Raw genomic sequence first — 25,579 nt, forward strand, 5'->3', positions numbered from 1 at the left:
GGGTGAGGACTGGGTGGGGGGACCTGCACTGCCGTGTGGGGTGAGGACTGGGTGTGGAGAGGTGCACTGCGGTGTGGGGTGAGGACTGGGTGGGGAGCTGCACTGCTGTCTGCAGTGAGGCCTGGAGGGAGGGAGTAGCAGGTGTTTTAATTGTGTGGAAGGGGCATCTGGCAGGAAAGGGGAGAAAGCTTGAGCCAGCCCAGGAACCCTGTGAGCCCTTTGGAAGATCCACACCCACCTCTCCTAACCTTTAGGTCGACTTTTAAAGCCATATTCCCAGAGACCTTACTGTCAAGCTGTAATCTCATTTCCTATAAAACTTCGAGCTATAAAAATGTCACACACAATTTGGGGGCTGGAATATAAGCTCCAAGTCTCTCCATGAGGGTGGGAGGCCTGAGACCCAGGCTGCAGGACAGGCCTCGGGGCTGCTGCTTTGGAGCGGGGTTGGGGTGGGGGGGTGTATCTGCTTTCTGCAGAGCTCCAAGGAGCCCAGCTGATTGCCCGACAGTGTTTTCCGTTCCCATCCCCACATCCTGCACTTCACCACCCAGGGGAGCTGCCGCACCTGGGCCCAGTCCCTCTGTGTGCCTAGCTAATTTCGTAATAGACAGATGTCACTAACAGCAGACCAAGCCAAATTCCAGGCAGCCTCTGTGTCATGTGAGTCTTCTCTCCACAGCCTGGGGCAAGGTCATAGAAAACTCACAGGTGATGGACCGTGGGTGAGGGTCTACACATGGGGCAGCCCCTGGGGTCTCTGTCCTCAAAGGCCAGCTTCTATCTCTTTAAAACCGACCCCCCATGCTCTTTGTGGAGGTGGGAGAGGGTGATTAGGGAGCATGAGCGGCTGCCCTAGGTTAGCCCTGGTGTTCAGGTGCATCCCTCCATGGCCAAGGGACACCAGTCTGCACTGTGGCTGTCCCAAACTGTTAATGTGTATGTGGGGGGCTGATATATCCAAACAACACAGCTGTCTCAGGAGGAGAACTGTCAATGATTTTGACCTTCATCTCCCTTCACTCTTTGGTTTGGTGACTTGGGCTGACTTGGGCCCTTGTGTTTAGGGTGATTTTGGTTTTCCTGGCTGCATCAGGGTGGGCTACATGAGCAGGAGGAGCCCAGTTTCAACATAGTGGGGCAGGATCCTGCTGGTGTTTCTGTGTGGGGCAGAGCTAAGCTGTGGCATTCCCGTGAGTGCCCAGTTGGGGACCATGTTCTGTGTTCATGGTGTTATCTACAACAGCTTAATCTTTTTAGATAAGACAACAGAGGCCCAGAGAGGTTATGTCATTTTTCCAAGGACCCACAACACATAAGTGGCAGAACTAGAGTTTGCTCTTCACTGTAATACTTTACAGCCTAAATGCTAGGGCCAAGCTGGGGATACATCTTTGTTCAGCTTCTGGAATGTTCTGGAATATGAGTTGCTGCTGAGTCTAGGCTGCGGGTGAGATATAACACATTGCCTGAGTCTGTGTGGCTGACAGGCAGTTCTTGAGGGGCTGATATGTGAGCCAGGAGACCATGTGGAGTTGTCCCTTCCCTGTGCCCGGCTGATGCCACCTGCCACAGGGGATTTGGCTATTGGCCACTGCTGGACACAGCTGAGAACCTCATTCTGTGGGATGTCCTGCCCACGGCCAGCTACCCACACTGACACTAGGGTGTCACTGGGATGGAGTAAAATTGATCATGTGCTACCATGTTCTTCCTTGGTCTGGTCACTCAGGGTCTCCGGAGGGTCCCCAGTGAGTGGTAACTGGGTGTGGTCATCACCTGGGCAGCAGTCCCCAGGCAGGTGGGCAGGCCGGTTCTACTTCCTGTTATGTACACACTCATATAATATTCTTGACTTTTGCCTCTCGGCCTGCAAAGTCTAAAGTATAACTGTCTGCCCCGGAAGGTGGCGGTACCACATGGAGGTATGCTGGGGGAGTCGTGGACTTGTGGGTTGGCTGAGCTCCCTCACTCTCGGACCTAATTCTGACCCCCTCCTGGGGGCTTGTATGACGTAGGAGCCTCTGGCTGAGACCTCAGTCGGTAAAGTAGCTTCTGCTGGTCAGGGCAGGGGACAGAGATGGTCCCCAGGGAGGGGCCCCCAAATGTAGGAAACACACAAAGGTCAGGGGTCTTCTACTATTTAAGGCAGGTCTTCTACTATTTAAGAAATTTGGAGAGAGCACTTGAGACTTTAACAGATGTTGAAATTTCAGTTTGGACAAGATTCCCAAATGCAGCAGGAGCTGCTCACTCCCCGAGATGCAGACGGATGGAGCATTTAGAGATGAGGGGTGGGGACTGTTGCCCTGCCCAGGACCCACAGGCAGTTCAGGGACAGGGGGCTCAGTGTGTGGAGTATAGATGATTTTTGTGGGGAGACTGGGGGAAAGGTCTTGGCGAGAGTTGCCAGGGTGAGTCCCATGGCTGTCAGGGTGGCAGGTGGGAGCCTACCTTGTGCAAATGGGGTGGCATCCCTGGAGGACACCAAGGTTCACCCAGCACCCTAGGGTCTCCTTGGCCACTGACTTCCAGAAAAGCCAAATGGCAGTACCACCATGCACGTAGCCATTGAAATTAAAACAAAATAAGCCTTTAGTCCCTATTCGCACTGTCCACTTGTCGAGTACTCAGTGGTCATGTGAAGCTAATGGCATCATATGGGCTGGGAGGAAACATTTTTATCATAGAAAGTTTTGCTGGGCAGTGCTGAGGGTCCAATGTGACAGGTGGCCGAATGTCCACTTTTCTGTAAAACCAGGAGAGTTATTATTGTTTAGATTGTCCAGCCCTTCCAGAATTTTCCAACCTGACAGAGACTGTAATGGCAATGAAAGACCACATGGCCCAAGCTGAAAATATTTCCCACATGGCTCTCTGCAGGAAATGTTTGCCAAACTCCCAGTTGGGGCATGAGTCAGGGCACGAGGCCTGTGGGGAGGTTCTGGTCACTCACAATGGGGACAAGTGGATGACCCCGAGAAATGCTTTGGAGGTAGAGCTCACAGGACTGGCCCATGTACCAGCCTGGCTGGACAGCTCTGAGCCTAGGGAAGGCAGGGACCTGCCTGACTCTGTGCCATGTCCACAGCTTCTAGAAGGGCACCTAGATCCCACGGCTGTGTGGTAACATTTGCAAGATGGATTGACAGATGGACAAGAGAGAGAGAGAGAGAAGGGAAGACTGGGCAGCTTTGTGGTAGGGATGGAGAGTTGGGTTTGGATGTTTATGATGCCCATTTCATCTCTAGATGGAGGTGTCAAGGTGGTAATAATATGTGAGCCTGGAGCCCAGAGGAATGGTCAGGGGTCCACAGAAAAATGAATTAGATTCTGAAGCCAGAGGACCAGATGGGACTGGCCAGTGAGGGTTAGACAGGGGAGAGGACCCAGGCCTGAGTCCTGGGGCAGCCAGGGTGAAGCTGTCAGGTGCAGGAGGCAGGGCCTGCAGGAGGGGACCGGGAGGGGAAGGGACCTGGAGAGCATGGTGTTGGGAAGCCAGGCTGGACAGTACCTCAGGGAGGGTGAGGCCTTGTTCCATGGGATGGAATCAGGCTGCGGGGAGTGGAGATACTGCTACAGAGACCTTTTCGGATAAGTTTATCTTTTAAATGAGGAGTGGTGGCCGTAGCTGGGGGAACACTGAGGTCAGGGGGCTTTTGGGTTTCAGATCATGCATTTAGATCTTGGGATCTAGAAGAGTGGAGAAATTGATGACAGGGCTGAGAGGTCAACCTGTCAGCAGCCCTTGGGGCTGTGGAATGTGGGCCCAAACCTGTGCTTCCCTAGTGGACTCTTGCGGAGACCTGATAGGGACAGGCTGGCCCAGGATGGGAACCCAACTTCCCTCCGTGACACCTGCAAGCAAACCGTGGAGCCCAGTTCAAATGCTGCCCACCTGTCCAGATGCCCAGGTCCCTGGGAGGAGACAAGTCAGGAGAGTGCCAGGTAGCTCCAGGCAAACGTTCCCCACGGAAGAGGTGAGGCGGACAGTGTCAGGACTTTCATACAGACATTTGTGTAATGTACAGTGAGTGGGTGGGGGTGGAGGCGGCTGGATAAGTGGCTGGAGAGAGAGAAGATAATGAGGGCTCTGGCACCTGCCCTTCCTCGAGGTCCCTCCTCCCCACCCTCCGATCGGGGCCAGTCTGCCCAGGAGGGGCTGCTGAAAATCACATGCATAAGGACAAGCACCACTGGACATGAGGTGTACACTGAGCCAGGAACACATCTCCTGGCCATTCATGGAAACCGACCTGTGAAGGGCAGTTGTTAGCACCATGTCATACATGAGTAACTATGGCCCAGAGAGATTCTCTAACTTACATAAGGCCACAGAGAAAGTGCAAAGGCGAATCAGGCTCAAGTGTGTCTGACTCCCAAACCTGGCCTGGTAACCACTGCTCCCAGGTGGGGCAGGAGCCTGGGGACACACCTGTCATGTGGAAAAGGGATGGAGCCACTCTCACTCTGGAAATGACCTCCCTCCCCTGCTTTGCCCCCCATGGCTTTCTTGATAGTTGAACTTGAAAGAAGGCAAGTCTGCATGGGAAGTACCTGCTTCTTATTCTGGACCGAGTCCCGCCCCACCAGGCCCCTCCTGCTCTGCTCCCTCATGCCCACTGCAGTCAGAGGAAATGTGAACTCTCTGCTTTGCCTTTGAAACAGCCAAGATCCCATCTGCGTCCAGCAGCGAAGAAGCAGATGCTAGCAGCATCCCATCTGCCACTGATGAGCCTTCCCAGGCCTCAGCGGGGCCTGACTCCCTGGACAATCCTCCCAGACCTCTGGAGAGATCCGCAGGCCAGCTGCCCAGCCCCCCACTGCTGCCCACCCCACCACCCAAGGCCAGTGTCAAAACCACCAAGAGTGTCACAGGTGAGTCCCCATCTATCCCTTTCATCATCTTCCCTTTCTTTCTCTCTTTATTCATCCATGTATCCATACATGCATCCATCCATCCATCCATCTACACATCCATCCATCCATCCATCCATCCATCCATCCATCCATCCATCTATTTATTTATCCATCCATCCATCTATTCATCCATCCATCCATCCATCCATTCATCTATCCATAGATCCATCCATCCATCCATCCATCCATTCATCTATCCATAGATCCATCCATGCATCCATCCATCTATCCATCTACACATCCATCCATCCATCCATCTATTTATTTATCCATCCATCCATCCATCTATTCATCCATCCATCTATCCATTCGTTCATTTATCCATCTATGCATCCATCCATCCACCTATGCATCCATCCCTTCAGCTGGTCTTGGTTGGGTACCTCTATAGGCTGGTGCCCACTCTTTGCTTCTGTGATTGGGGATCTGGGAGGAGGGATCCAGGGGGCTAGCTCATAGGAAGGAGCTTGGTTGTCAGTAGCAGACTGCTCAGCCTCCCTCAAGCACACAGGGTGGTCTCTCTGCAAGAGTCAAAGAGGGGTGTCTTCCAGAACAGGAGACATAGCCAGCCTCTGGGCTGGGGCCTTTGCCTCTCTCTGTGGGTACATTCATGTGTCTGTCTATCCTCTATTTCTGCTGCTCTCTGAATCAGTCAGTTCCTGCCCCTGCTCTCGCCTTCCCTCCTGCTGTCTGCTAGTCTCTCTTTTGCCAGTTAACTTTCCAGGAAGCTCTGTCCAGCAAGGCAGAGCCAGGAGTGAATAGCAGACTTCAGGGTGGAGGTCAAGTGCAGGGAACATAGCTGAATAGACCCCCAAAGTCATGCTTTTCTGTAGCTTTGGTCTCACTGGCTGAGTAATCCCAGGAGAGATTAACTTTCAAGCTTGGGTGTCTCTTGTTCTGCTGTTGCTGGAGCAGGACACACTGAGGATCTCAGGGGGAGCAGGCTGTTCACCGCAAGGTGCTCATCTCTGAGAATAAATGCTTAGGTGCTGTCTCTGAGGCCCTGGGTACGAGAGATGCTGGACACAGCAGGGACAAAGGGCTTCACTCTGAGCACTGAACATCACCAATAATGCTACCTGCCATCAGTTGGGGTGGCACCAGTCCCACATGCTCCCAAGAGGCCCCGATACACACAGCCCACTCACTGAATCCATAGGCCATCTCCTCTGGGGAGGCAACATGTACCCATTTACAGCTGAAGAAGTGGAGGTTCAGGAAACTCCAGTGACTCACTCCAGCTCCTATGAGAGATTGACACTTATACCTGGTTCTGGTTCTGAAACTCAGAGTTGCCCCCCAATGCTACCCACCAGCAAGTGTGGCCAGGTGCTCCCCTAATCCTCACTCGCTGCTCCCCACTCTCCTGGAAAAGCATGACCCTAAGGTGTCAGCTGCTGGCACTTGGGGCACCTGGCTGGAGCACGGGACGACCAGGCTCAGCCCAGCTCTCCTTTGCAGGGGCCTCACCACCCTTTGTGGGGTGGGCACTCACCCTTTCGTGTTCTCTTAGGTGGAAAATGCTTTCCATGGGGCATTTTCTGGTTTGTTTGTTTTTTTCCTGTTTTAGGCCTAGTGTGAATGAGATATTTTAGCAAACTAAGTCTTCTACAGAGAGCACAGGGGCAGAGGCGGCCAGATGTGCCACATGCAAGAACGCATAGGTGTGACAGCAGGTGTCACAGAGTGGGTTAGATGGAGACTGGGCACTACTGTTAATCAGTGCGGCTCTGTGAAGGTGGGTGGTGCCACTGAGGTGTGAAGGTGTAAGTGGGAGTATGCCCCCCACCAGACCTGGCCTGGCTGCCTCCCTGCTCCCTCTGACACCTCTGGACTTCAGCCAGAGAGTTCCCTCCTCCCGGGAGCCCTCCCTGGCCTCCAGCCTCAGCACCGTGCACCTCGTCTGCGGTATTTACCGTGTTCCTTGTGCCTTGTGTCACAAGCTGAATTAGTGTCCCCCAAATTCATGGCTACCTGGAATCTCAGGGACACAGAACCTGTGTGAGGCATCTGCAGGCCCAGGAACTCCCAGAATTGCCTGATAGCCACCAGAGGCTGGGAGGGGCTGGGAGGGGCTGGGAGGGGCTGGGAGGGGCAGGGAGGGGCTGGGAGAGCCTGGGATGGGTGGGGCGGCTTCTCTCTCTGAAGGAACCAACCCTGGCAGTGTCCTGGTTTCTATTTCTGGCCTCCCTAACTGTGAGAGTTGTTCTGTTGCTCTAAGCTGCCCAGCTTGTTATACCAGCCCAAGGAACAGAATTCACCTTGTCTGTAGAATCATTTGTGTAGCCCTGCACCCTCTACGGCAGCCATGGCGCTGGGCACATCCTTCTGCCCACGATTTTGCATTTTTTTATTAGGTGCATCATAGTAAAAATTGCCATTTTCATCCATTGAAACATGAGACAATTTACAATCCACTTGCTTAGTCGCTGCCCACCCCACTGTGTTCTGGCTAATATAATATAGGAGTCGTTTCTGACCCTCAATAACTAAGTAGTCTGGACACTGTTCTGCACCCCCCTGCTTGGGACGGTCAGGCCTCAGAGCACAATTGGCACTGTGACCTGACCCTTTGCTCATCCTAAATTCTGGTATCTGACCCCCAGTCAGCACCTCTGGTTTCCACCCTCCCCTCTGTGGCAAGGACATCAGGGGACATGGAGAGTGGACTGGGAGTGGGAGAGGGGGCTGGTGATGATCCTTGGGATGTGGCCTGGGCTTTCTCACTGCTGAGACTATATTTTGGTGACTTGGTCTTGATTTTCTCTGCTCTTCTTTTTCTTTGGGGAAAACTGTTTGCTCCTGCATCATGTGAACACCAGGTGGCAGCAGAGAGGGCGAAGGTCTCCTTACCTGGGCTTAACTTGCAGGCGGGGACACAGGTGCACAACTGAGTCTGCCCACGCCAGGTGCTTTCTTGCTTGAGACTGGGCTACAGGTGTCACTGTCTGTCCAGGCTGTACCAATGAAATACCATAGACTAGGTGGCTTGTGGTCAACAGAAATCTATTTGTCACCGTTCTGGAGGCTGAAAGCCCAAGATTAAGGTGCAGACAGACTTGGCATCTGGTGAAGGCTGTTTCCTTTGAAAAGTTTTTGTTTTTGACAACAGTCTGAATCACAGCAGGCTGTGAGGAGGGGCTCCTGAACCCACCACAGTTCTCCTGCCTGGCTCCTGGGGACATGTGAGTTCACCCCTGTCACCATGGTGTTTTCTCCACCCCAGTCCAACTGGTGACAGGTGGCTCTGTGAGGGGAGGTCCCACAATCTCTACCAACTATAACTGGAGTCACGGACCAGGTGCCAGCCCCACTCGGTCCTGTGACATGCCTTCGAGTTTGCTTCTGGGCCTCAGCGTCCCTGTCTGAGAAATGGGAATGACAAGAGGTGCCCTGGGCAGGCTGAACGTGAGCAGCTCAGCAAACGTGCTCAGCAGAGCAGGGTGCAGGGCACGGGTGTTGGACCTGTCCTCAGTGGACAGTGGTACAAAGACCTTCTCTCTCCCTCTTTCCCTGGAACCTTGTTCTGATTTGTCCGCCAGGCCCTGGTGGCTCCACCCACGTGGGGCCTGGGCTCTTTCCCCGAGGCCTGGTCTTGTCTGGTAAAGGCACATGCTCATGAGGACAGCTAAATACTTGGAACCCTCAACAGCCATGCCGTTTCCCCCTGGTCTGAGTTATACTTTCTACTGATACTGTCCATGCTCCAGGGTGGGGTTGGAGAGTTTGTTTCTGGGTTCTAGGGAGTGGGGTGCTTTAATCCCTTTGCTTTCCTGTAGGGGTTAGAAGGGAGTTGATTTCCTTATCTCAGTCTGGCTGCACCTGCCGAGGTACCCTCGTAATGACAGTCTGTGTGTGATTACTTAGGGTGTGCTGGGTCCCCAGTGCTGGGCCCTGTCAGGGACCAGGGGGCCAGTCACAGGCAAGGAGGCTGAGCCTCCAAAGCTTGGGGGACGTGCCCAGAGTCTTGCACTAGGAAGCAGCAGATGGGCACCAGAGGCCCAGTCTCAGTGGCTCTGAGCATCTGACACAGAGCACATGTCCACAGGAGGAGAGGGGCCTCACACTTTTAGGTTAGATTTAGAAAGTCTGTTCTCAATCATCTTCAAATTCATTTCAGGTAAATAAATGTTCGTGGCTCACACTCTAAGTGCCACACAAGGGGACACTATGGTGAGGCAGGTGGACAGGCATGTGGGAGGAAAGGGGTGTCAATGGCAGCCTCAGGTCCCACGGGGTGGGATTCACAGAGGCCTCTCTGGGAGGCGATAGTGCAGCAGAGAAGGGGAAAAGCATTTCAGGCAGAGGGAACAGCCCATGCAAAAGCTCCGAGTAGTAAGAATGCAGAGCCTTCAGGGACTGCAAAGCTCTCTGTGTGGTGCTACAGTGAAGAGAGTGGGACAGAGACAGCAGAGACACAGCCAGGCCTGGGCCACATGTCCAAGGGGCCTGGGCCTGAGGCCTGAGCTCAAATCACATCCTAAGGAAGATAGGAGAGAATGATCAGATCCTCCTTTCAAGAGAGTTCCCAGCTGAGGCACAGGGAGAGGACAGAGGCCAACATGAGCAGGTGCCGTGGGAAGGGCAGAGGGCGGGGCAGGCTGCAGGATGTCTACAGAGCTGAACAAATTCTTCTGGGCTCCACAGAGAGAATGAGCAGCGTCAGGAAGCTGCGCTCAACCCAGGGAGGCAGAAGGAGGCTTTTCTAAGTTTGAGTCCCTGCAGGGAGTTGCTGGTGCTGACCTCGGGAGCCCCACCAGTGGGGCAGGACTGGGCAGAGATGTGCCCTGTCCCCAGCTTTGGGAGCAGGGAGTCCTGGTCCTGCACCACTGTGTTGGTCAGGGCTGCCTGGCTGGGAGTGTGGGGTGGGAGTCCTCTCTGCTCCCAGGCCGGTGTCTGAGGGAGGCCCCTCGTCCTGAAGAGTTCTGTCTTCCCGCTTCCTCCCACGTTCCAGGCCAAGCTGTGCTCTTCCAAGCCCCCAGCATGAAGAGTGCTGAGCCTCCCCTCCGAGGACAGCTTTCCACACCCACAGGGTCTCCACACCTCACGGCTGTCCACCGGCCGCTGCCTCCCAGCCGCGTCATTGAGGAGCTGCACAGGGCGCTGGCCACGAAGCACCGCCAGGACAGGTGAGGCCCGGCCCTGCGGGGAGGCTGGTGCTCCTGGGTTTCCCGAAAGGGCTGACCTTGGGGTGTGCAGCCCCTGCCCCCAGCCAATTTTCATGCTCTGCTATCTTGAATTCTTTTTTTTTTTTTTTATTAAATCATAGCTGTGTACATTAATGCAGTGCTCATCATCATTAACCATCAGAGAAATGCAAATCAAAACTACTTTGAGGTATCATCTAACTCCAGTAAGACTGGCCCACATCACAAAATCAAAACCAGAGATGCTCGCGTGGATGTGGAAAAAAGTGAACACTTGTACACTGCTGGTGGGACTGCAAACTAACACGTCCCTTTTGGAAAAATGTTTGGAGAACACTTAGAGAAGTAGAAATAGACCTGCCATTTGATGCTATCTTGCATTCTTAGTGATTTCTGTTTTTAGTTTGTTTTTTTTTAAATATTTATTTATTTATTTATTTTGAGACAGAGTCTCACCATATTTACCTTGGTAGAGTGCTGTGGCATCACAGCTCACGGCAACCTCAAACTCTTGGGCTTAAGTGATTCTCTTGCCTCAGTATCCCAAATAGCTGGGACTACAGGTGCCTGCCACAACACCTGGCTATTTGTTGTTCTTGTTGTTGTAGTAGTTGTTATTGTTTAGCAGGCCCAGGTTGGGTTTGAACCTGCCAGCCCTGGTGTATGTGTCTAGCACCTTAACCATTGAGCTACGGGTGCCAAGCCTCTTAATGATTTTTGAACAAGGAACCCCATGTGTTCATTTTATACTGGACTATGCAGGTGATGGAGCCAGCCTTGGTTCCCACATTACCGGAGGGGACCCAGCCACAGGTGGGGTTGGGGCTGCCTAGGAGAGGAAGGGTGATTTGTTTCCAGGAACTCTGAGGCAATCACATTTTTCACCAGGCAAGAGTGCCAGGCAGCCATGCCTGCAGCTTGCCTTTTATTTTGGGCCACATGTGGCTCAATTCTGTGATGAAACAGTGAAATGTTGTAGGCAAAATAGCTGATGGAAGGCCCGTGTGTGTGTGTGTGTGTGTGTGTGTGTAATGTCAGGTGTGTGCCCCCTCTCAGCTCTGGTGAAGGTCTCCATCCAAGCAGCGGCCACTCTGTGTTGGGGAAGTTTTCATTATATGCACGTTGTGTGCTTTCTGAAAAACGGCCACCTGCATTGGACTCAAAGCCCGTACTCCTTCTGGTGTGACTGGGACAGAAGCCCTGAAGCCCTGTGTTCTCGGGCCCCCTTTGCCGTATTCAGTATAAGCCTTATGTGCATTTTGCTGGGTTTCTGGGTTGGGGGGATAACGTGTGACCCAAACTGTCTTCTGTTTTAGTTTTCAAGGAAGGGAAAGCAAAGGGTCTCCCAAGAAGCGGGTGGACGTTCGTCTGTCGAGAACGTCCAGCATGGAGCGGGCCAAGGAGCGTGAGGAGGCCTGGGGCGCTGATGGAATCCCGGAGAGCAAGCGGGCAGTGGCTAAGGAGTCTGAGGAGAACAAGGAGAACCTGATCGTGAACTCTGAACTCAAGGACGACTTGCTCTTGTATCAGGACGAGGAGGTGCTGAATGACTCCATCATCTCTGGTGAGAGAGGGAGGTCATGAGCGGGCTGTCAGAGGGCTTCCCGTGTCACTGGGGAAGGGAGCACAGCGCTCGGGACTGAGCTACTTTTGCCACCAGCACAGAGGGGTCAGGACCAGGGCTGTACTGCCGAGAAGCAGAAGTGGGGTCCCTTCCCAACACCCAGGAGTGCGTGGCTGGGCTCAGAGTGTGGCTAGGGGAGATGCCGGGCGGACTTGTTTTATTTTGAAAGCTATGAGTTAGTTTTTGCGTGTATTTCAAAAAACATAAATGTGGTATAGCAAGTGACTCTAGCATGTCATCTCTGAGGAACATGTGACAGAAAGTATGTACGTGGCCAATGTTTGGAAGGTAAAGCAGAAAATTCTAAATTACAAAAAGTAAGATGAGAGGGAGATGGAGCGGGGAGGGGGACAGTGTTCATTTGATAGGCTGACCCCAAATGGCCATCTCAGAAACGGTGTGGAGACACCATGCGTGCATGTGTGGGACCAGACATCCACGCTGGTCCTCACAATGTGTCATCAAGGTCAGAGAAACGGTTCTGTCCTGCCCTCGCAGTCTCAGACAGATGACTGCAGACCTCCATGAGACACAATAGCTGGCAGGGACAGGGAGGGGTGCCCTCCACATCTGGGACGGGCTGTGCTGGGCTCTCCTGTCACTCCCAGAGGGTCACAGGGGAGTGAGGAGGGACTGCTGGTCTTCTTGGCACTGCCGCATGGTGGCTGTTGTGGGCAGAGCTCTGGTGTTCTGTTACCTGGGCGTCCAGTGGGAGATAGAGAAGGTGGCTGATGCCAGGCTGTTACCACGTGGATGCAGGAAGCTGGCCCTGTGACTGTGCAGATGGACCAGTAGCCCAGTGTCCCTGTCGCCTTTCACACCCCCGAATCCCCTGCTGGCCCAGTGGAGCAGTTTTGAGTGTGCCCTGCAGTACAGGAAGGACGCTGTTATCCCGTGTGTAGAGAAGAAGCTACTTGGACAGCTGAACCACGGTCTTTGTGGCAGAAACTTGGAGCCCAGAGGGCCCGGGAACCTCCAAAGAGGTTGCAGCCTGTGGTGTCCCCACACCATATGGCCCTTTCCCCATAAACGCCATCAGCCTCCCAAAGGATGAGCTTACATAAGTCATTTCTGAGAGCAGCTGGTGTAATCGGGGGTCACGGGCTGGAGAAAGATCCCTCGTCTCTGGCACTAGTACCCGTGGGGCCAGGTTACTCTCTCCAATGAAGGAATGGCGGCATCCCGGGCCTCTGTGCACTGGGTGCCGATGACACCCCCGCCCCAGTGCTGACAGCCTGATAGCCCATCTGTGCCTGGTTCCGAGTCAGTGAGCAGCTATGGGACCTGTGGCCTTACCAACATCTGTAACCCGAGTCCTGATTCCTCCCTCCGGCTGACTCCTCCTGAGCTCTGAGGTATCCAGGGACCCAGAGTGTTTGCCTGAGGCTCCTGGGCACTGTGGACCACGTGTTCTCAGGCCGAGGTTCCCCATCCGTGCCCCCAGGCTGGGACTCTGAGCTTCCCCTTCCATTCAGCATGTGGTGCCTCAGAGCTTCTGCGGTCTGGAGCCACCTTGACCCCACTCTGACTTTGCACTGACACCCGGGTGACCAAGATGTCCTCTCAGCCCCTCTTCCCAGCAGACCAGGACCCATCTGCCCTCTGCTCCAGGGTCTGCCATTCTTTCCCGCTGGCAGGGCCTCCTGAGGGTCTGGCTGCACTGACCTCATCCCCCCACCTCGACTCCCCACGCCGGCCACCGCAGGCCCAGGGGCAGGTGTAAGCTGGGTAATGGCTCCTCTTGCTCACATCTCTCCAGTGGCTGCCTGAGGGGTTAAACGCCATGTCCTCCCTGGGTCCTGTGGACCACATGGCCTGTCTCCAGCCCCCTGGGGTTGCTGATTCTCCAGTCCCCTCATTGGTCCTTACAGGCACCAACCATGATCCCCCCCAGACTCTCATCATCCCCAGGAGGGGTGAGCGGCCACACCGAGCTGACGTCACCTGGTCCTGGCAGCCACCCCACTGCCTGCGTCAACATGTGCCCTCTTCCCTTCACTGTCCCCCTTCCCCAGGGCTGTGCTGCTCTTCCCGCTGCCATCTGCTCTGCTCACACACACACATACGTGGCTCTGAGAGGCCAGGGCTCCTCTGCAGCTCCCACACAGCCTGTGGGTACTACAGACACAGCAGATAACAGCTGAATGGATAGGCCAGAGGGGGCCAGAAGGGGTCGTGGGGGGAGGAGGAGCCAGGGCCTGGGGAGCGTGGACAGGGTCAGGCCCTGGGAGCACTTGGCCAGCCTGGCCACCATGTGGAGGATCTGCCCTTTCTCCTCTGCTCTTTTTCCCACAGTATATTTTAAACCTGAGCCTCTTGTTATTTATGCTAGAAATTTGGGTGTCTTTAAGCCAGTGTTCTCAACCTGTGGGTCGCAATCCACAGGAACTGTATTAAAGGGCCATGGCATTAGGAAGGTTGAGAACCACTGCTTTATACAAACATGGAGTTGGAGCTATAGTCTCACGGAGCAGGGAAGGCAGGACGCATTCTAGAAACGGACACTGGGAACTCTGCTGTGGTGAACTAACTGAGCCCCCGCTGGCCACCATGCTGCAATGTGGAGCAAGACACACCTACTGTCGTTTGCAAACCCCAGTGGGCTTTCTTCAGGGGTCTTCTGAGGGACAGGCCCTCCCATTCAGCCCCAAGAGGCTCCTGGGGAGGGCTGGCCCTCTGCACAGACAGGCAGGGTCTCTGCAGTCCAGCTTCCTGCTGCTGGCAAAGTGAGCCTCTGTGTGCCGGTCCAAGGGCCCAGCCCTGAGATCCAGGGTAGAAAGTCCAGGGTAAAGTGGTGCTTCACATTCTCACCCATGTCCGTAACTTCCTAAAAGCATTATATGTCTGAGATAAAATGCTGGATGGGGAAGTTTAATACTGATTATGGAAAAAGTTTTCACATGTTGCTTTTCAGGGGAATTTATTCATGGTAGGAGGAGCTCATAAGGATTCTTTCCTTTCTTTCTTTCTTTTTTTTTTTTTTTTTGAGGAGGGATCTTGTCTCACTCTGTTGCCTGGGCTGGAGTGCAGTGCAGTCCACTGCAGCCTCCAACTCCTGGGTTCCTCTGCCCCAGCCACCTTGCCACAGTTTTGCTTTGTCCGCTTAGCAAGGAGCAATGACAAGTTGGATAATCACTTGGTACCCTGAGTGCTGGGACCAGTGGATGGAGTCCCTTATGTTGAGTGGGAAAGAAAAGCCTTGGGAAGTCCTCTAGAGGGCGCCTGCCGGGGGCCACCAGTTCCAGACCTGGTGGTAACTCTCAGGCCCCTGGGCAGGGGGGCTACCCACATCTGGGCTACTTGTCTGTGACCCCAGTGGCAGCTGTGTCTCCCTGGGCAGGCATCTGGGGTGGTCACATAGTGGCCCTGCTGTCAGCATCACCCGCGTCAGGGAAGGGGCCTCACGCTGAGCAGTTTCAGTGGAGCAGTCAAAGGGTCGACATGAGGCTCTGACTCTCCAGGACAACCCCCCCCCACCCAGTGCATGTACATTATTTACTTACCAACCATACACACGAGAGGTACTATGTTCATATATGGCATACATGATGAAACAGCCACAGAAAGCAGCCCAGAAGAAAGCCTGAGGGCAGACGTGACTATACACACAGTGACATTTCTGACCACAGCCTGGCCTGGGGGAGGCACCCAGGACTGGGCTTCAGCAAGTGCAGGGGGTTCTGGTGCTGGCATGGGAAAGCCAGGCCGGAGGAGACTTAAGGACGGAGCTCAGTGCTTTAAGGATTTTTTTTTAAAGCTTTTAAAGAGATGCTTTTGCTATTTATTCAACAAGTACTGCATGTTCCAGCTCCAGACCTCAAGGATTCTAAGAAAAAACTAGACGCAGCCTCCACCCTTGAGGTGTTCGTGACTAACAAAAAGTTGACTTTGACTGTAAAAGTTGACAAGGCAAAGGACAGCCCTGTCTGGAAGAGAGACCCTGGGAGGAAGAGTCAACACAGGGACCACTGACTCAGGGCTGGAGGACGCAGGGCTTCTTACCTGGAGCAGGCGGAACTTGGGCGGTTCTGGGTGGCGTGCACATTGGAGGAGAGGGTGACCTGTTTTCCAGGCTGCGGGGGCTAGTCCCAGGGGGCACACACGTGAAAGACGAGAGCTAAAATGTGCTGTGTTCCCCGAATCCCAGGAGACAGTGACTTGCTTGTGTCCCTCAGTGAGGTACAGAGCTACCTGGGGAGACATTAGGACCTACCTAAAGTGGTCCCCAGGGTGAGTTCACAGAGCTCAGGCAGCCACCGCCTCTTCTTGGAAGCTGGGGCTCTGGGATTTGAAACCCTCCAGAACCCCAGCCATTTCTCCAGTGGACACCAGGTGGCGCTGTGGATGCTCACTGGGGCGCAGGATGTGCCGGTGGACCTGGCCTTGGAACCACCTGGTCTCTGGCATCACCTGGCCTCGGGACAGCCTGGTGGGCACTTGGGCAGAGGCAGGCCAAGCTCCAGCCATTCCTGCTGGGCAAGAAGCAGCCGAGCTGTGAGCCTGGGACCCAGTGGGCCCAGGGCCAACCACAGCCGGAACGGGACTGCTCTCTCTCTAAACCTATTACGGGCACCTTAGCAAGCCCTTTCCCACCTCCTCTCACCGTGTCCCTGTGACAGACTGGTGGGGCAGGAGCTGTCATTGTCTTTTCTTTTTAATAGTTGAAGAAACCAAGGCAAAAAGTGCCCAGGCTGGAAGAAGAAATGCAGGGGTGGGGGGCAGTTGGGCTAGGACCGCGTGTCAGTGGTCTGAGCTCACCAGAGCACCACCATCCACCCAGCTCAGCATCAACCTGGGACCACACAGTCATCCACGAGTGTTTATGAAGCACCAACTACATGCCTGTGAGCACGGCGGGTTGCGTCTGCAGAGGGCCAGCAGGTGCACGTGTACCTGACGTGTGCTGGCATCACACGCAGGGCTGGTCCTCAGGGCCCTTTGTTTTGTTTCCCAATGTCCTTCTCTATCCTGCCCCTTATGAGACCCAGGTGGCACTTGGCTCTTCTGTTCATTCACAGGTAGTGAGAGATTATGTCATCTCTAAGTTGCCCCTCATTGTTTCAATGAAGGAATCAGAATATCCTTCCCCTGTGACCACCAAACTTCCTAGAAGAGTCAGGATTTTGCCAGCTTCCCCCAATGGAGACCTCTGCAGCCAGCAGCCAGGCAGGGTGTGCTCTCTCCTTGACCTGCCCCCCTGCCCCTGGGGCATGGAGGCTGCTGTGGCTCTGCCACTCAGAGCTTACCCACTTGGGTCTGGGAGCTGCCACATTTCCCAGGGCCCCAGCTTTCCCTCAGAAAAGGACATGGTAGTTTTCTCTTTGAGAATTACTTTGAGAACCTGATGGCTCAATTCTGTGAGATCACCGCAAGGTGCTTCTGGGGAGGGGGTCAAGGGCGACTGGCCTCCACCCCTGCCCCCCACCCCCCGGCCTCAGGATGAGCAGGTTCCCCTATAGTGGTCCAGGAGGCAGCTCTAGGGGCAGAAGCCTTCTAGGTCCTGATGGAGCCATCCTGAGGATTCAGCACGACGAGGTGGCCAGGATGAGTGGCACAGTACTTAGCACCGCTGAGCAGTTGACAGGTGTCTATGTGGTGTCTTTTGGCAGCTGGCAGGTGTCTGTGGCATTCTCTCTGTGGAGGTCAGATACAGCTGGCAGGTGTCTGTTGGGAGTGCTGTCTATATAATTGCTGGGTACTCGGGGAGCTCTGTGTGTAGTTAGCAGGTGTTTGTGAAAGTCCCTCTCCAGAGGTGACAGGTGTCTCTCTCTCTTTGCTGTACGTGGACATCCTCAGCATCAGCCTCTGGATTTTATAGTCAGTGTGCAGGACATTTATATTCGGGGGCATGTGTATTATTTTAAAATTCATGATTGCAGTGGCAGCGGTGCCAGAGCAGGTAAAACCATGCAGATGGTAAAGGAGGCAGGTGGCCCACCTGTCCTTGGTACTCACGTTATGGACAAAACCAAGTCACAGGCCGGCCCTGACTCAAGGTGTGGGAAGGCCTTTTTGTAGGAGGCAGACACAGTAGTGGCCACTTGCAATGGCTGTGCCGCAGAGAGCTGGTATTAAAGAACCTCCAGTGAGCATGTGATTGTACTGATGGGCACGCGCCATTCTTGAGGCTGAGAGGACGTGGCCACGTCCTGTTCTTTGGGGTCAAGACGAGCTTGCTTTCACCATGTCTGGGATTCTCAGTCCCTTTGATCAGGTGTGGTGGCTTCTTTCTGCATCGTGCTCAGCAGGGTATCTGGCACTTGGTCTTCAGTGAGGACTGAGTTGATGAAGTTTAGGAGAAACTCAGGGGTGATGTGACCTGGGCTGCTCTCTATAACCTCATTTTACAGACAACAGAACTGAGGCCCAGGGGTGAATTGGCTGATTTGGACTCTATGGCAGGTACATGGTGGGTCTGGGCTAGAACTCAGGTCCCCAGACATACCCTGATTTTTTTGAGGCTCCTTCCTTCTGGTTTGCAGCTATTACACAAAGCCAGGCACCCTCACTCTCTCTCTGTCACAGACAGTGGTGCATTTTACAGAAACCGTAGTCCATGGAATGCTAGTGGTATGTAATGAAAGAGACCCACAGAATTATTTACTAAAATCATAATGCTAGCTCACGTGTAAAATACACACCAAAGGATGCCTTCTTCCCTGGGGAAAGTGTGTCCACCTGGAAGGCCTCTCTCTGCACCCGGCTTTCTGCTGGGAGGAACAGCAATGCTTCCTTCCCCTTGGGCACCCCTAGTAGGGGAGTCTCCTCCCTTCCTGGTTCCTTCTGCTTAGGGGCCTCCATACCTGCTCTCCTTGGTGCCCACCGTACAGTGTCCCCCACCTCCTCCCCACCTTCCTGGACCCTTGTCCAATCTGCCCCCAAGGTGCACATGCCTGAATGCCTTGGCTCCTTCCCTGGCCGGCTCTGTGCTCCCTCTCTGCTCAGCCTCACATCTTTTCCTATACGGGTGGTTACAAGTCTTTTTCCTTGACTGTGACACTCTCTGAAGCTAAAGTCCTGTGCCTTCATTTATGCATTTCTGTGTCTCTGCAGAGGCCCCCGCTGCCTCTGAGCTCAGCAGAGACAAATCCAACCTTGTCCCCTCACCTCCAGGACACCTGCTCCACTTCCCAGGGCCTGTTATCAGCTCATGTCCTGGCCATATCCTGACCCTCATGCCCAGGGCATCTCCTGCTGCTCCATCCCTGTCCCCTCACCCAGCATGTTTTTTCAATCAGAAAGTCTGCACCATGCACTAGGAGTCAGGCATGGGTGACGATCTGCCCTGAGACCTCCGGAGTTTGGCAGCAGCGTGTGTGACAATGCCACTGTTGTTTCAGAAGGGGCCAGGCCCTTCTGCATCGGGTGTGACAGTGATGGTAGCTGCCTTTCCACTAAAAGCAAATACAAAAAATGGACAGAATGTATGAGATTGTTTGTAGGGATGGACCGTGGGCTGTGAAAATCTGTCCTTGAAGGGAGGCCCCTACTAGCCCACAGTTGATTGCTGGGCTTTCCCCAGGGTCTTCCTGAGGGGCACTGTGAGGTGGGCTCCAGGCAGAGTGGGAATCTCCTCAGATGCTGAGGCAGACTGGAGTCTGGCCTGCTGGAGCAGCTGGAGCTTGCAGGACAAGAGGGAGCTGTATGCAGGGCTCTGTGGAGATCCAGAGAGGGCTGGGATGCACCTTTGCAGGCAGAGCTCCACAGACTTAGCAGAGATCACTTGTGTGCATGAGACCTCCTCTAGAGGTGGGGGAGTGCTGGGAGATGGGATTCGCCCTGGCAGAGTGGAGAGACCTCAATGAATACAATAGACCATTGAAACACAAAGGATGCAGCCTTAGGAGTAAGGAGGATGCCCTGTGACCATATTCAAAACCAAAAGGGACCTACAGTTATTGAAAATACATCAGGGGACTTAAAGAACAAGATCTTCATAATGAATGACCACGTGGAGAACCTTAGCAGAGAAATGGGACCTGTAACAGGAATCCAAATGGAAATTCTAGAAGTGAAAAGTACAATATCTGAAGTGGGAAGTTCACAGCATATTAGAGATGGTCTCACAGTGTCTCCGCTCGTGCCAAATACACTCCAAGACTGTTCTCACACATGCAGTCTGTACATAGGCGAGCCTGGGCCGAGCACTGTGATCTCTGCCACCCTGCCCTGTCCCTGGGGCCTAATCCTCCTCCTCCCATTCAAATCCAAAGCCTTTTGCACATCAACTCCCATGTCCTGGGACTATCAGGTTCCAGAATTGCCAGTCTAGATGTGCAGCTTGGGCTTTGAAATGACTGCATTTGAAAGGGGCTATTCAGGGACATATATCTTTGTAACAAAGATTTGTATAGCTCTGTATTTATGGCCTTAGCATGAATTTCATCATGCAGACCAATTGAGAAAAAAGAAGCCTCGTGGGGAGTGTATTTTAACTCCAGAGTGGCTCAGCCTTATGTTCTTATTTACCCACGACCCCTTTTAGATGTCCTCTTGCTTCCTGAGCTCACACCTGAGACCGTGGTTCTGGAAGCAGTAGCCAGCCTGCGACCCAGGCACAGGAGCAGAGGGAGGTCCCGTCAGAACCCTGCAGTCATCCCAAACTCAGACTCAGAATTCTCCCCTTTCAGAGACTGGTGTGGGGCTGGGCCCCCAGGGTGAGGGTTTTGCCAGCTTCATCCACACTGTCCCCAAGAGCAAACAGAGGTGTATATTCGTATGTATGCAGGGAAATGAGGGACATTTCCTGCAGCTTTGGGTAAAAGTAAAAAACCAAGTACCACCCTAGATATCCACTCATGGGTCCACAGACGGTGGGATTAGCGACATCCACACTATTTGATTATTTACGGCTACTAAGGGGCTAGAGCCGGGTTGACACTTCCTGCTCTGGGACTGTGGCCAGCTGTGGTGTGGGGGAGACAGCTCATTGCATGCTACTGTGTACAGTGTGAGTCCACATTTGTAAAACAGTTAAGTGGGAGTCTATAAATTGTCAGTTGCATAGAAATAGGTCTGGAAGTAGAGACCGCAGACTGTTAGCAGTAGCTGTTTTTGGAGGTGAGATGTGGGCAAGGAAAGGGAGACTTTCCTCCTCACACTATTGTGAGGCTTCAGTTGTTTGCCATGAGCACACATTACGTCTGGGTCCGAGCGGCAGGCAGGCAGCCAGCCTGGGGTGCTCGTACCTCCATGAGCTTTATTTCCCCTTTCAGTAATTCACCAAGGAGGGGGAGGCGAGGGTGGAACCTAATAGTCTACCCTGCTCTGCGTGCCTGTCTCCTCCAAAACTCCAGCTGGAGTGGAACTGCCATCACAGCAGTTATGATGCCAGAGGTGACTAGACCATGAGGGATGAAAGCTCAGGTAAAAGGCCAGCATGGCTCCCCTCGCCCCGCATTTGCCCTTCCTCACATGATGGCTCCTGCAATGCCGCGACACAGCAGGAAGGCCCTCACGGATCCCAGCATCTTGCAAGACTCTCCACCCTCCAGGCCCACAAGCCCAAGTGCTTTTATTCATTATAAATCAACCCATCCCAGGTGTGCTACGATGGCTGTGCAAAATGGGCTAAGACAGGCTCCAGTTCCGGCGGTCAGAGATGCCCCTGGTGGCTCGAAGGGTGGTTCTGTCTGCACCTCTCCTTGGGAGGCAAGTCACCTGACAGCCTTATCTTCTGGGAAGCCCTGACCTTAAGGAGAATGTCCTAGAGGCAGGGAGGCTAAAAAGCTGCAGAGGAGAGGCAGATAAGCACTTGTTATGCTGATCTTTATTGTCATGATAGGTAACACAGTCACACAGCATACACTGAAAAGGAACGCAGGAGTGCTGTGGAAAGTCTCCCTGAGTGTTGCCAGTTTCTCACCTGTGTGGTGTGTTTTATGCATACCCAAGCAGGTGCCTGTGCACCTAGGCACAGGTGGGACCGGGGAGAAGCCTGGTGCGGGACCCTCTGCCTCCTCCTCTTTCCTGCACTTGTTGGACTAGAAGGCCGGAGTTTCATTCTGACCACTGGTCTCAGAACCAGGCACCTCTCTTTACTCTTGAGAGGGCAGCTATTAGTGGGATCAAGTGCCCTGTGTGGTCCTCGTGAGGTGGGCATCAGGCACAGCAGGGAGTAGATGGGGGCACCTTGGAAGCACAGAGCTGGTCCCGTGTGTTGGTGGACTCTGGGTTGTCTGTAGCATTTACAAAGAAAGTGCAGTGAACATCTGCCAACGTGTTCGTGTGGATGTATGCTTTCAGGGATCCTGACAAATCGGTAGAAATAGAATGACTGGTGCTTAACCTTTTTATAAATGGAGAAATGTTTTCTAAAGTTGTCTGGCAGTTTACACTCTCCCCTGCACCGTGTCAGAGTCCCACCTCCTCCGTGTCTTCTCACACTCGATGCGCCCAGATTTTTCATTTTAGCTAGTGTAATGGGTGTGTAGGGCTGTCCGTCACAGTGGTCATTTGCATTTCTTTTTTTTTTTTTTTTTTGAGACAGAGCCTCAAGCTATCCCCCTGGGTAGAGTGCCATGGCATTACAGCTCACAGCAACCTCCAACTCCTGGGCTCAAATGAGTCTCCTGCCTCAGCCTCCCAAGTAGCTGGGACCACGGGCACCCACCACAATGCCTGGCTATTTTTGGTTGCAACCATATTTTTTGGTTTGTTGTTTGGCAGGCCCGGGCTGGATTTGAACCCGCCACCTTAGGTGTATGTGGCTGGCGCCTTAGCCGCTTGAGCCACAGGCGCCGAGCCTATTTGCGTTTCTCTAACGACTAGCCATGTGGAGCATTTTTTCAGATGCTTATTTCCCACCCTATCTTCACTGGTAAAGTGTCTGTTTAACCATTTTGCTTATTTTTGAAAATTAGACTGTTTTCTTTACATTGATATTTCTTCATGAATTTTAGATCTAATTTTAGATTTGCAAACATTTTCTCCTAGTCTATGGATTGTTTTTTAACCATGTCTTGGAAGAGCACAGGTTAATAATTTTGAAGGTCTACTTATCAAATCATTCTATTCTGACTCATGAAGCTTTTCCCTTTTTATGACTCAAAAACCTTTTCTAAACCCAAGGTCACAAAGGTTTTCTCCTGTTACCTCTGAGAGGTTTATATTTTTAGGTTTTACATTTATGCGTATGATTTATTTTGAGTTATTTATTATATATCATGCAAGATATGGATCAAAGCTCAATTTTACATATGAATATACAATTTTCCAATACCATTTGTTGAAAAGACAAATATTTTTTCGGTACTGAAATACTTCAGCGCCTTTGGCAAAAATTAGTTGTCTATACATATGTGGAAAAATGCCTGGACTTTTTATTCTACTCCGTTGCATCTATTTGCTTAAATTTATACCAACATCATGCTTTCTTGATTAGTATAGCTTTTTAATAAGTTTCACAACCAAGAAGACCAGTCCGCCCATCAGTTTTTGTTGTGGCCCTACTGCGTGTCCTTATTGTGCTAAATTAAGCTGATGAGAATTGCTTGTTCCTAGCATAGCTCCCTTGGAGCAAGTTCTCATTTATATCTGAAACTGTCCAATGAAAACATCTTTTCTTTAGTTAAGAACAAATATGATTAAATGTTTGTAATGACAAGCCTAAGACATTCACCATAGGCTTAAGGATTTGCTTTATCAAAAGATAAAAAGATTTAAGCCACATTCAGCATAGTTTTACGTTTAAGAGTATTCTAGTCTTCCGAAAATAGCGGTTTCTACTTGGCCGTGAATTAGACCCTTGACATGTATGAAGGATTTGTCGGAGACCCTGAATTCATGCCTATCACTGTAGTGTTCAGCCTCCCCCATAACATGCAGAAAACACCAACTGAAAAATGTGTCTGATGCTATCGGGCTCTTTATGATTCTACAAATAAAGGACTGCGGTCATTTATAAAGCTATTAAAACAAACTCAGGCTGGAGCCCTGGCTGAAAAGGCTTTCAGAGTCACCATTTTTCTCTCTGTTTTTAAAACACATGGCAGACAAGTGCACGTTAGGAATTCAAGCCTCAACCGAGTTCACGTCTTGTGTCTTACTTTAACTCAAACTTCTGTTAAACTATCACGTTGCTTTCTCTCTTTGTATTCCTATCTCACACACAAGGAGCTGACTTTCTTTTGGGAACCATTTTTCTTACAAAATAAAGTCCGCCTTCACGAAGGCAGCAGCCATGATGGATAATTGTTTAAACCCGAGAGTTAAATCCTGGCCCTAATAAACCTGCAAACTGCACTCCACCTGCCTCAGCACAGTTTGGAGTTGCTTGTGAATGGTCAGCATCTGCATTGCCAGGGGCGGCTGGGGGCCAGTGTTCAGCAAGCTGCAGGAATCTGCACGGAGCACGGCCTGGTGCACTAAGGATGCGCCTCTCCGCCTGGGAAGGAGCTTAGCCCCAGCTCTGCTTATCCGTGACTTTAAATATTCCCTTCCCTGAGGTCTTCCTTGTGTTTCCTGATTTCACTCAGCTGATCCTGGGCAGTATAGAGTACAAAGGCCAAACCAGGCCTTTCTACCTGGTGTCAGCCCACCCATGAGCTCACTGGTGACGTCCATGATCAGTGATGTCGCTGAACTTAGTCTTCAGAGGAGACTGGTCATAACGAACTAACAGGGGAGATGTCAGTTAGGGGAGGAATTAAAATAGATGGTGGTTGGGGGGACATTAGAGGCTCCCATAGCCCCTCATGGCCAGACAGAGCAGCGTGGTGGGCAGGGGAAAGGTGGGGGAGAAGATGGTGAGGTGGGATGTCTGGAACTAAAGAAGGCTCAGGTGGCAGAGGGTGGCAGGCAAGGGGAGAGTGTAGGTACTCGGACTTTTTTGACAGAAAAAGTGTTGTTAGTAATCACCCTGGGACAGCAGGTACCAACAAGGACTGCACCATGAAGCTGGGGCTGTAGGATCCCTGGTCACGGGAGGAAGCTGGGGCTGTAGGATCCCCGGTCACGGGAGGAAGCTGGGGACGTAGGATCCCCAGTTACGGGAGGAAGCTGGGGACGGAGGATCCCCAGTCACAGGAGGAAGCTGGGGACGTAGGATCCCTGGTCATAGGAGGAAGCTGGGGACAGAGGATCCCTGGTCATAGGAGGAAGCTGGGGACAGAGGATCCCTGGTCATAGGAGGAAGCTGGGGCTGTAGGATCCCCGGTCACGGGAGGAAGCTGGGGACGTAGGATCCCCAGTTACGGGAGGAAGCTGGGGACGTAGGATCCCCAGTTACGGGAGGAAGCTGGGGACGTAGGATCCCCGGTCACAGGAGGAAGCTGGGGACGGAGGATCCCTGGTTATGGGAGGAAACTGGGGACGGAGGATCCCTGGTCACAGGAGGAAGCTGGGGACATAGGATCCTGGTCACAGGAGGAAGCTGGGGACGTAGGATCCCTGGTCACAGGAGGAAGCTGGGGACATAGGATCCCTGGTCACAGGACATGTGTCTGTGAACGAGGGCTTAGTGGACTGAGCCTGTGGCATCACTTTGCCCCTGCATTGCCCACTGTCCCTCCAGACAGCACCCCCCACTAGCAAATGTGTGTCCTCTTGGTTCTGGCCTCTGTCACTCTCATCCAGGGTCCTTCCTCCAGCAGCTGTGTGGCCCAGTGTAAAGCCTGCTGTCCATTAAGACCTGCCTTCTTTGTCCCCTTCTCTTCTCTTCCCCTTGATGGGACCCTTAGGGACACTCCCGAGGAAGTGCAAGAAAGAGCTGCTGGCAGTGAAGCTGAGGAACCGGCCCAGTAAGCAGGAGTTGGAGGACCGGAACATTTTCCCCAGGAGGACTGATGAAGAGAGGCAGGAGATCCGGCAGCAGATCGAGATGAAGCTCTCCAAGTAAGTGCCGCGTGCGGGCACGGAGCGGGCCAGGCAGGGGGAGCCCCCTGGAGGT

General features: G+C 52.9%; 1 protein-coding gene across 3 annotated transcripts in view; it reads left to right on the top strand.

The window, feature by feature from the left end:
* Positions 1–25,579, top strand: part of PHACTR3 (phosphatase and actin regulator 3) — a 196,825-nt gene that overhangs the window by 120,511 nt on the left and 50,735 nt on the right. For 2 of the 3 annotated variants that reach the window (XM_003787748.1, XM_012803839.1), the window contains exons 5-8: positions 4,669–4,878; positions 9,875–10,049; positions 11,384–11,631; positions 25,371–25,524. In XM_003787748.1, the coding sequence (XP_003787796.1) occupies positions 4,669–4,878; positions 9,875–10,049; positions 11,384–11,631; positions 25,371–25,524 (787 nt within the window). The remainder of the gene's footprint in view (positions 1–4,668; positions 4,879–9,874; positions 10,050–11,383; positions 11,632–25,370; positions 25,525–25,579) is intronic. The other variant, XM_012803840.1, reaches the window with a different exon arrangement.

Source organism: Otolemur garnettii, unplaced genomic scaffold (genome assembly GCF_000181295.1).
Source record: "Otolemur garnettii isolate 467f Iridium unplaced genomic scaffold, OtoGar3 scaffold00023, whole genome shotgun sequence".
Taxonomy (NCBI): Eukaryota; Metazoa; Chordata; class Mammalia; order Primates; family Galagidae; genus Otolemur; species Otolemur garnettii.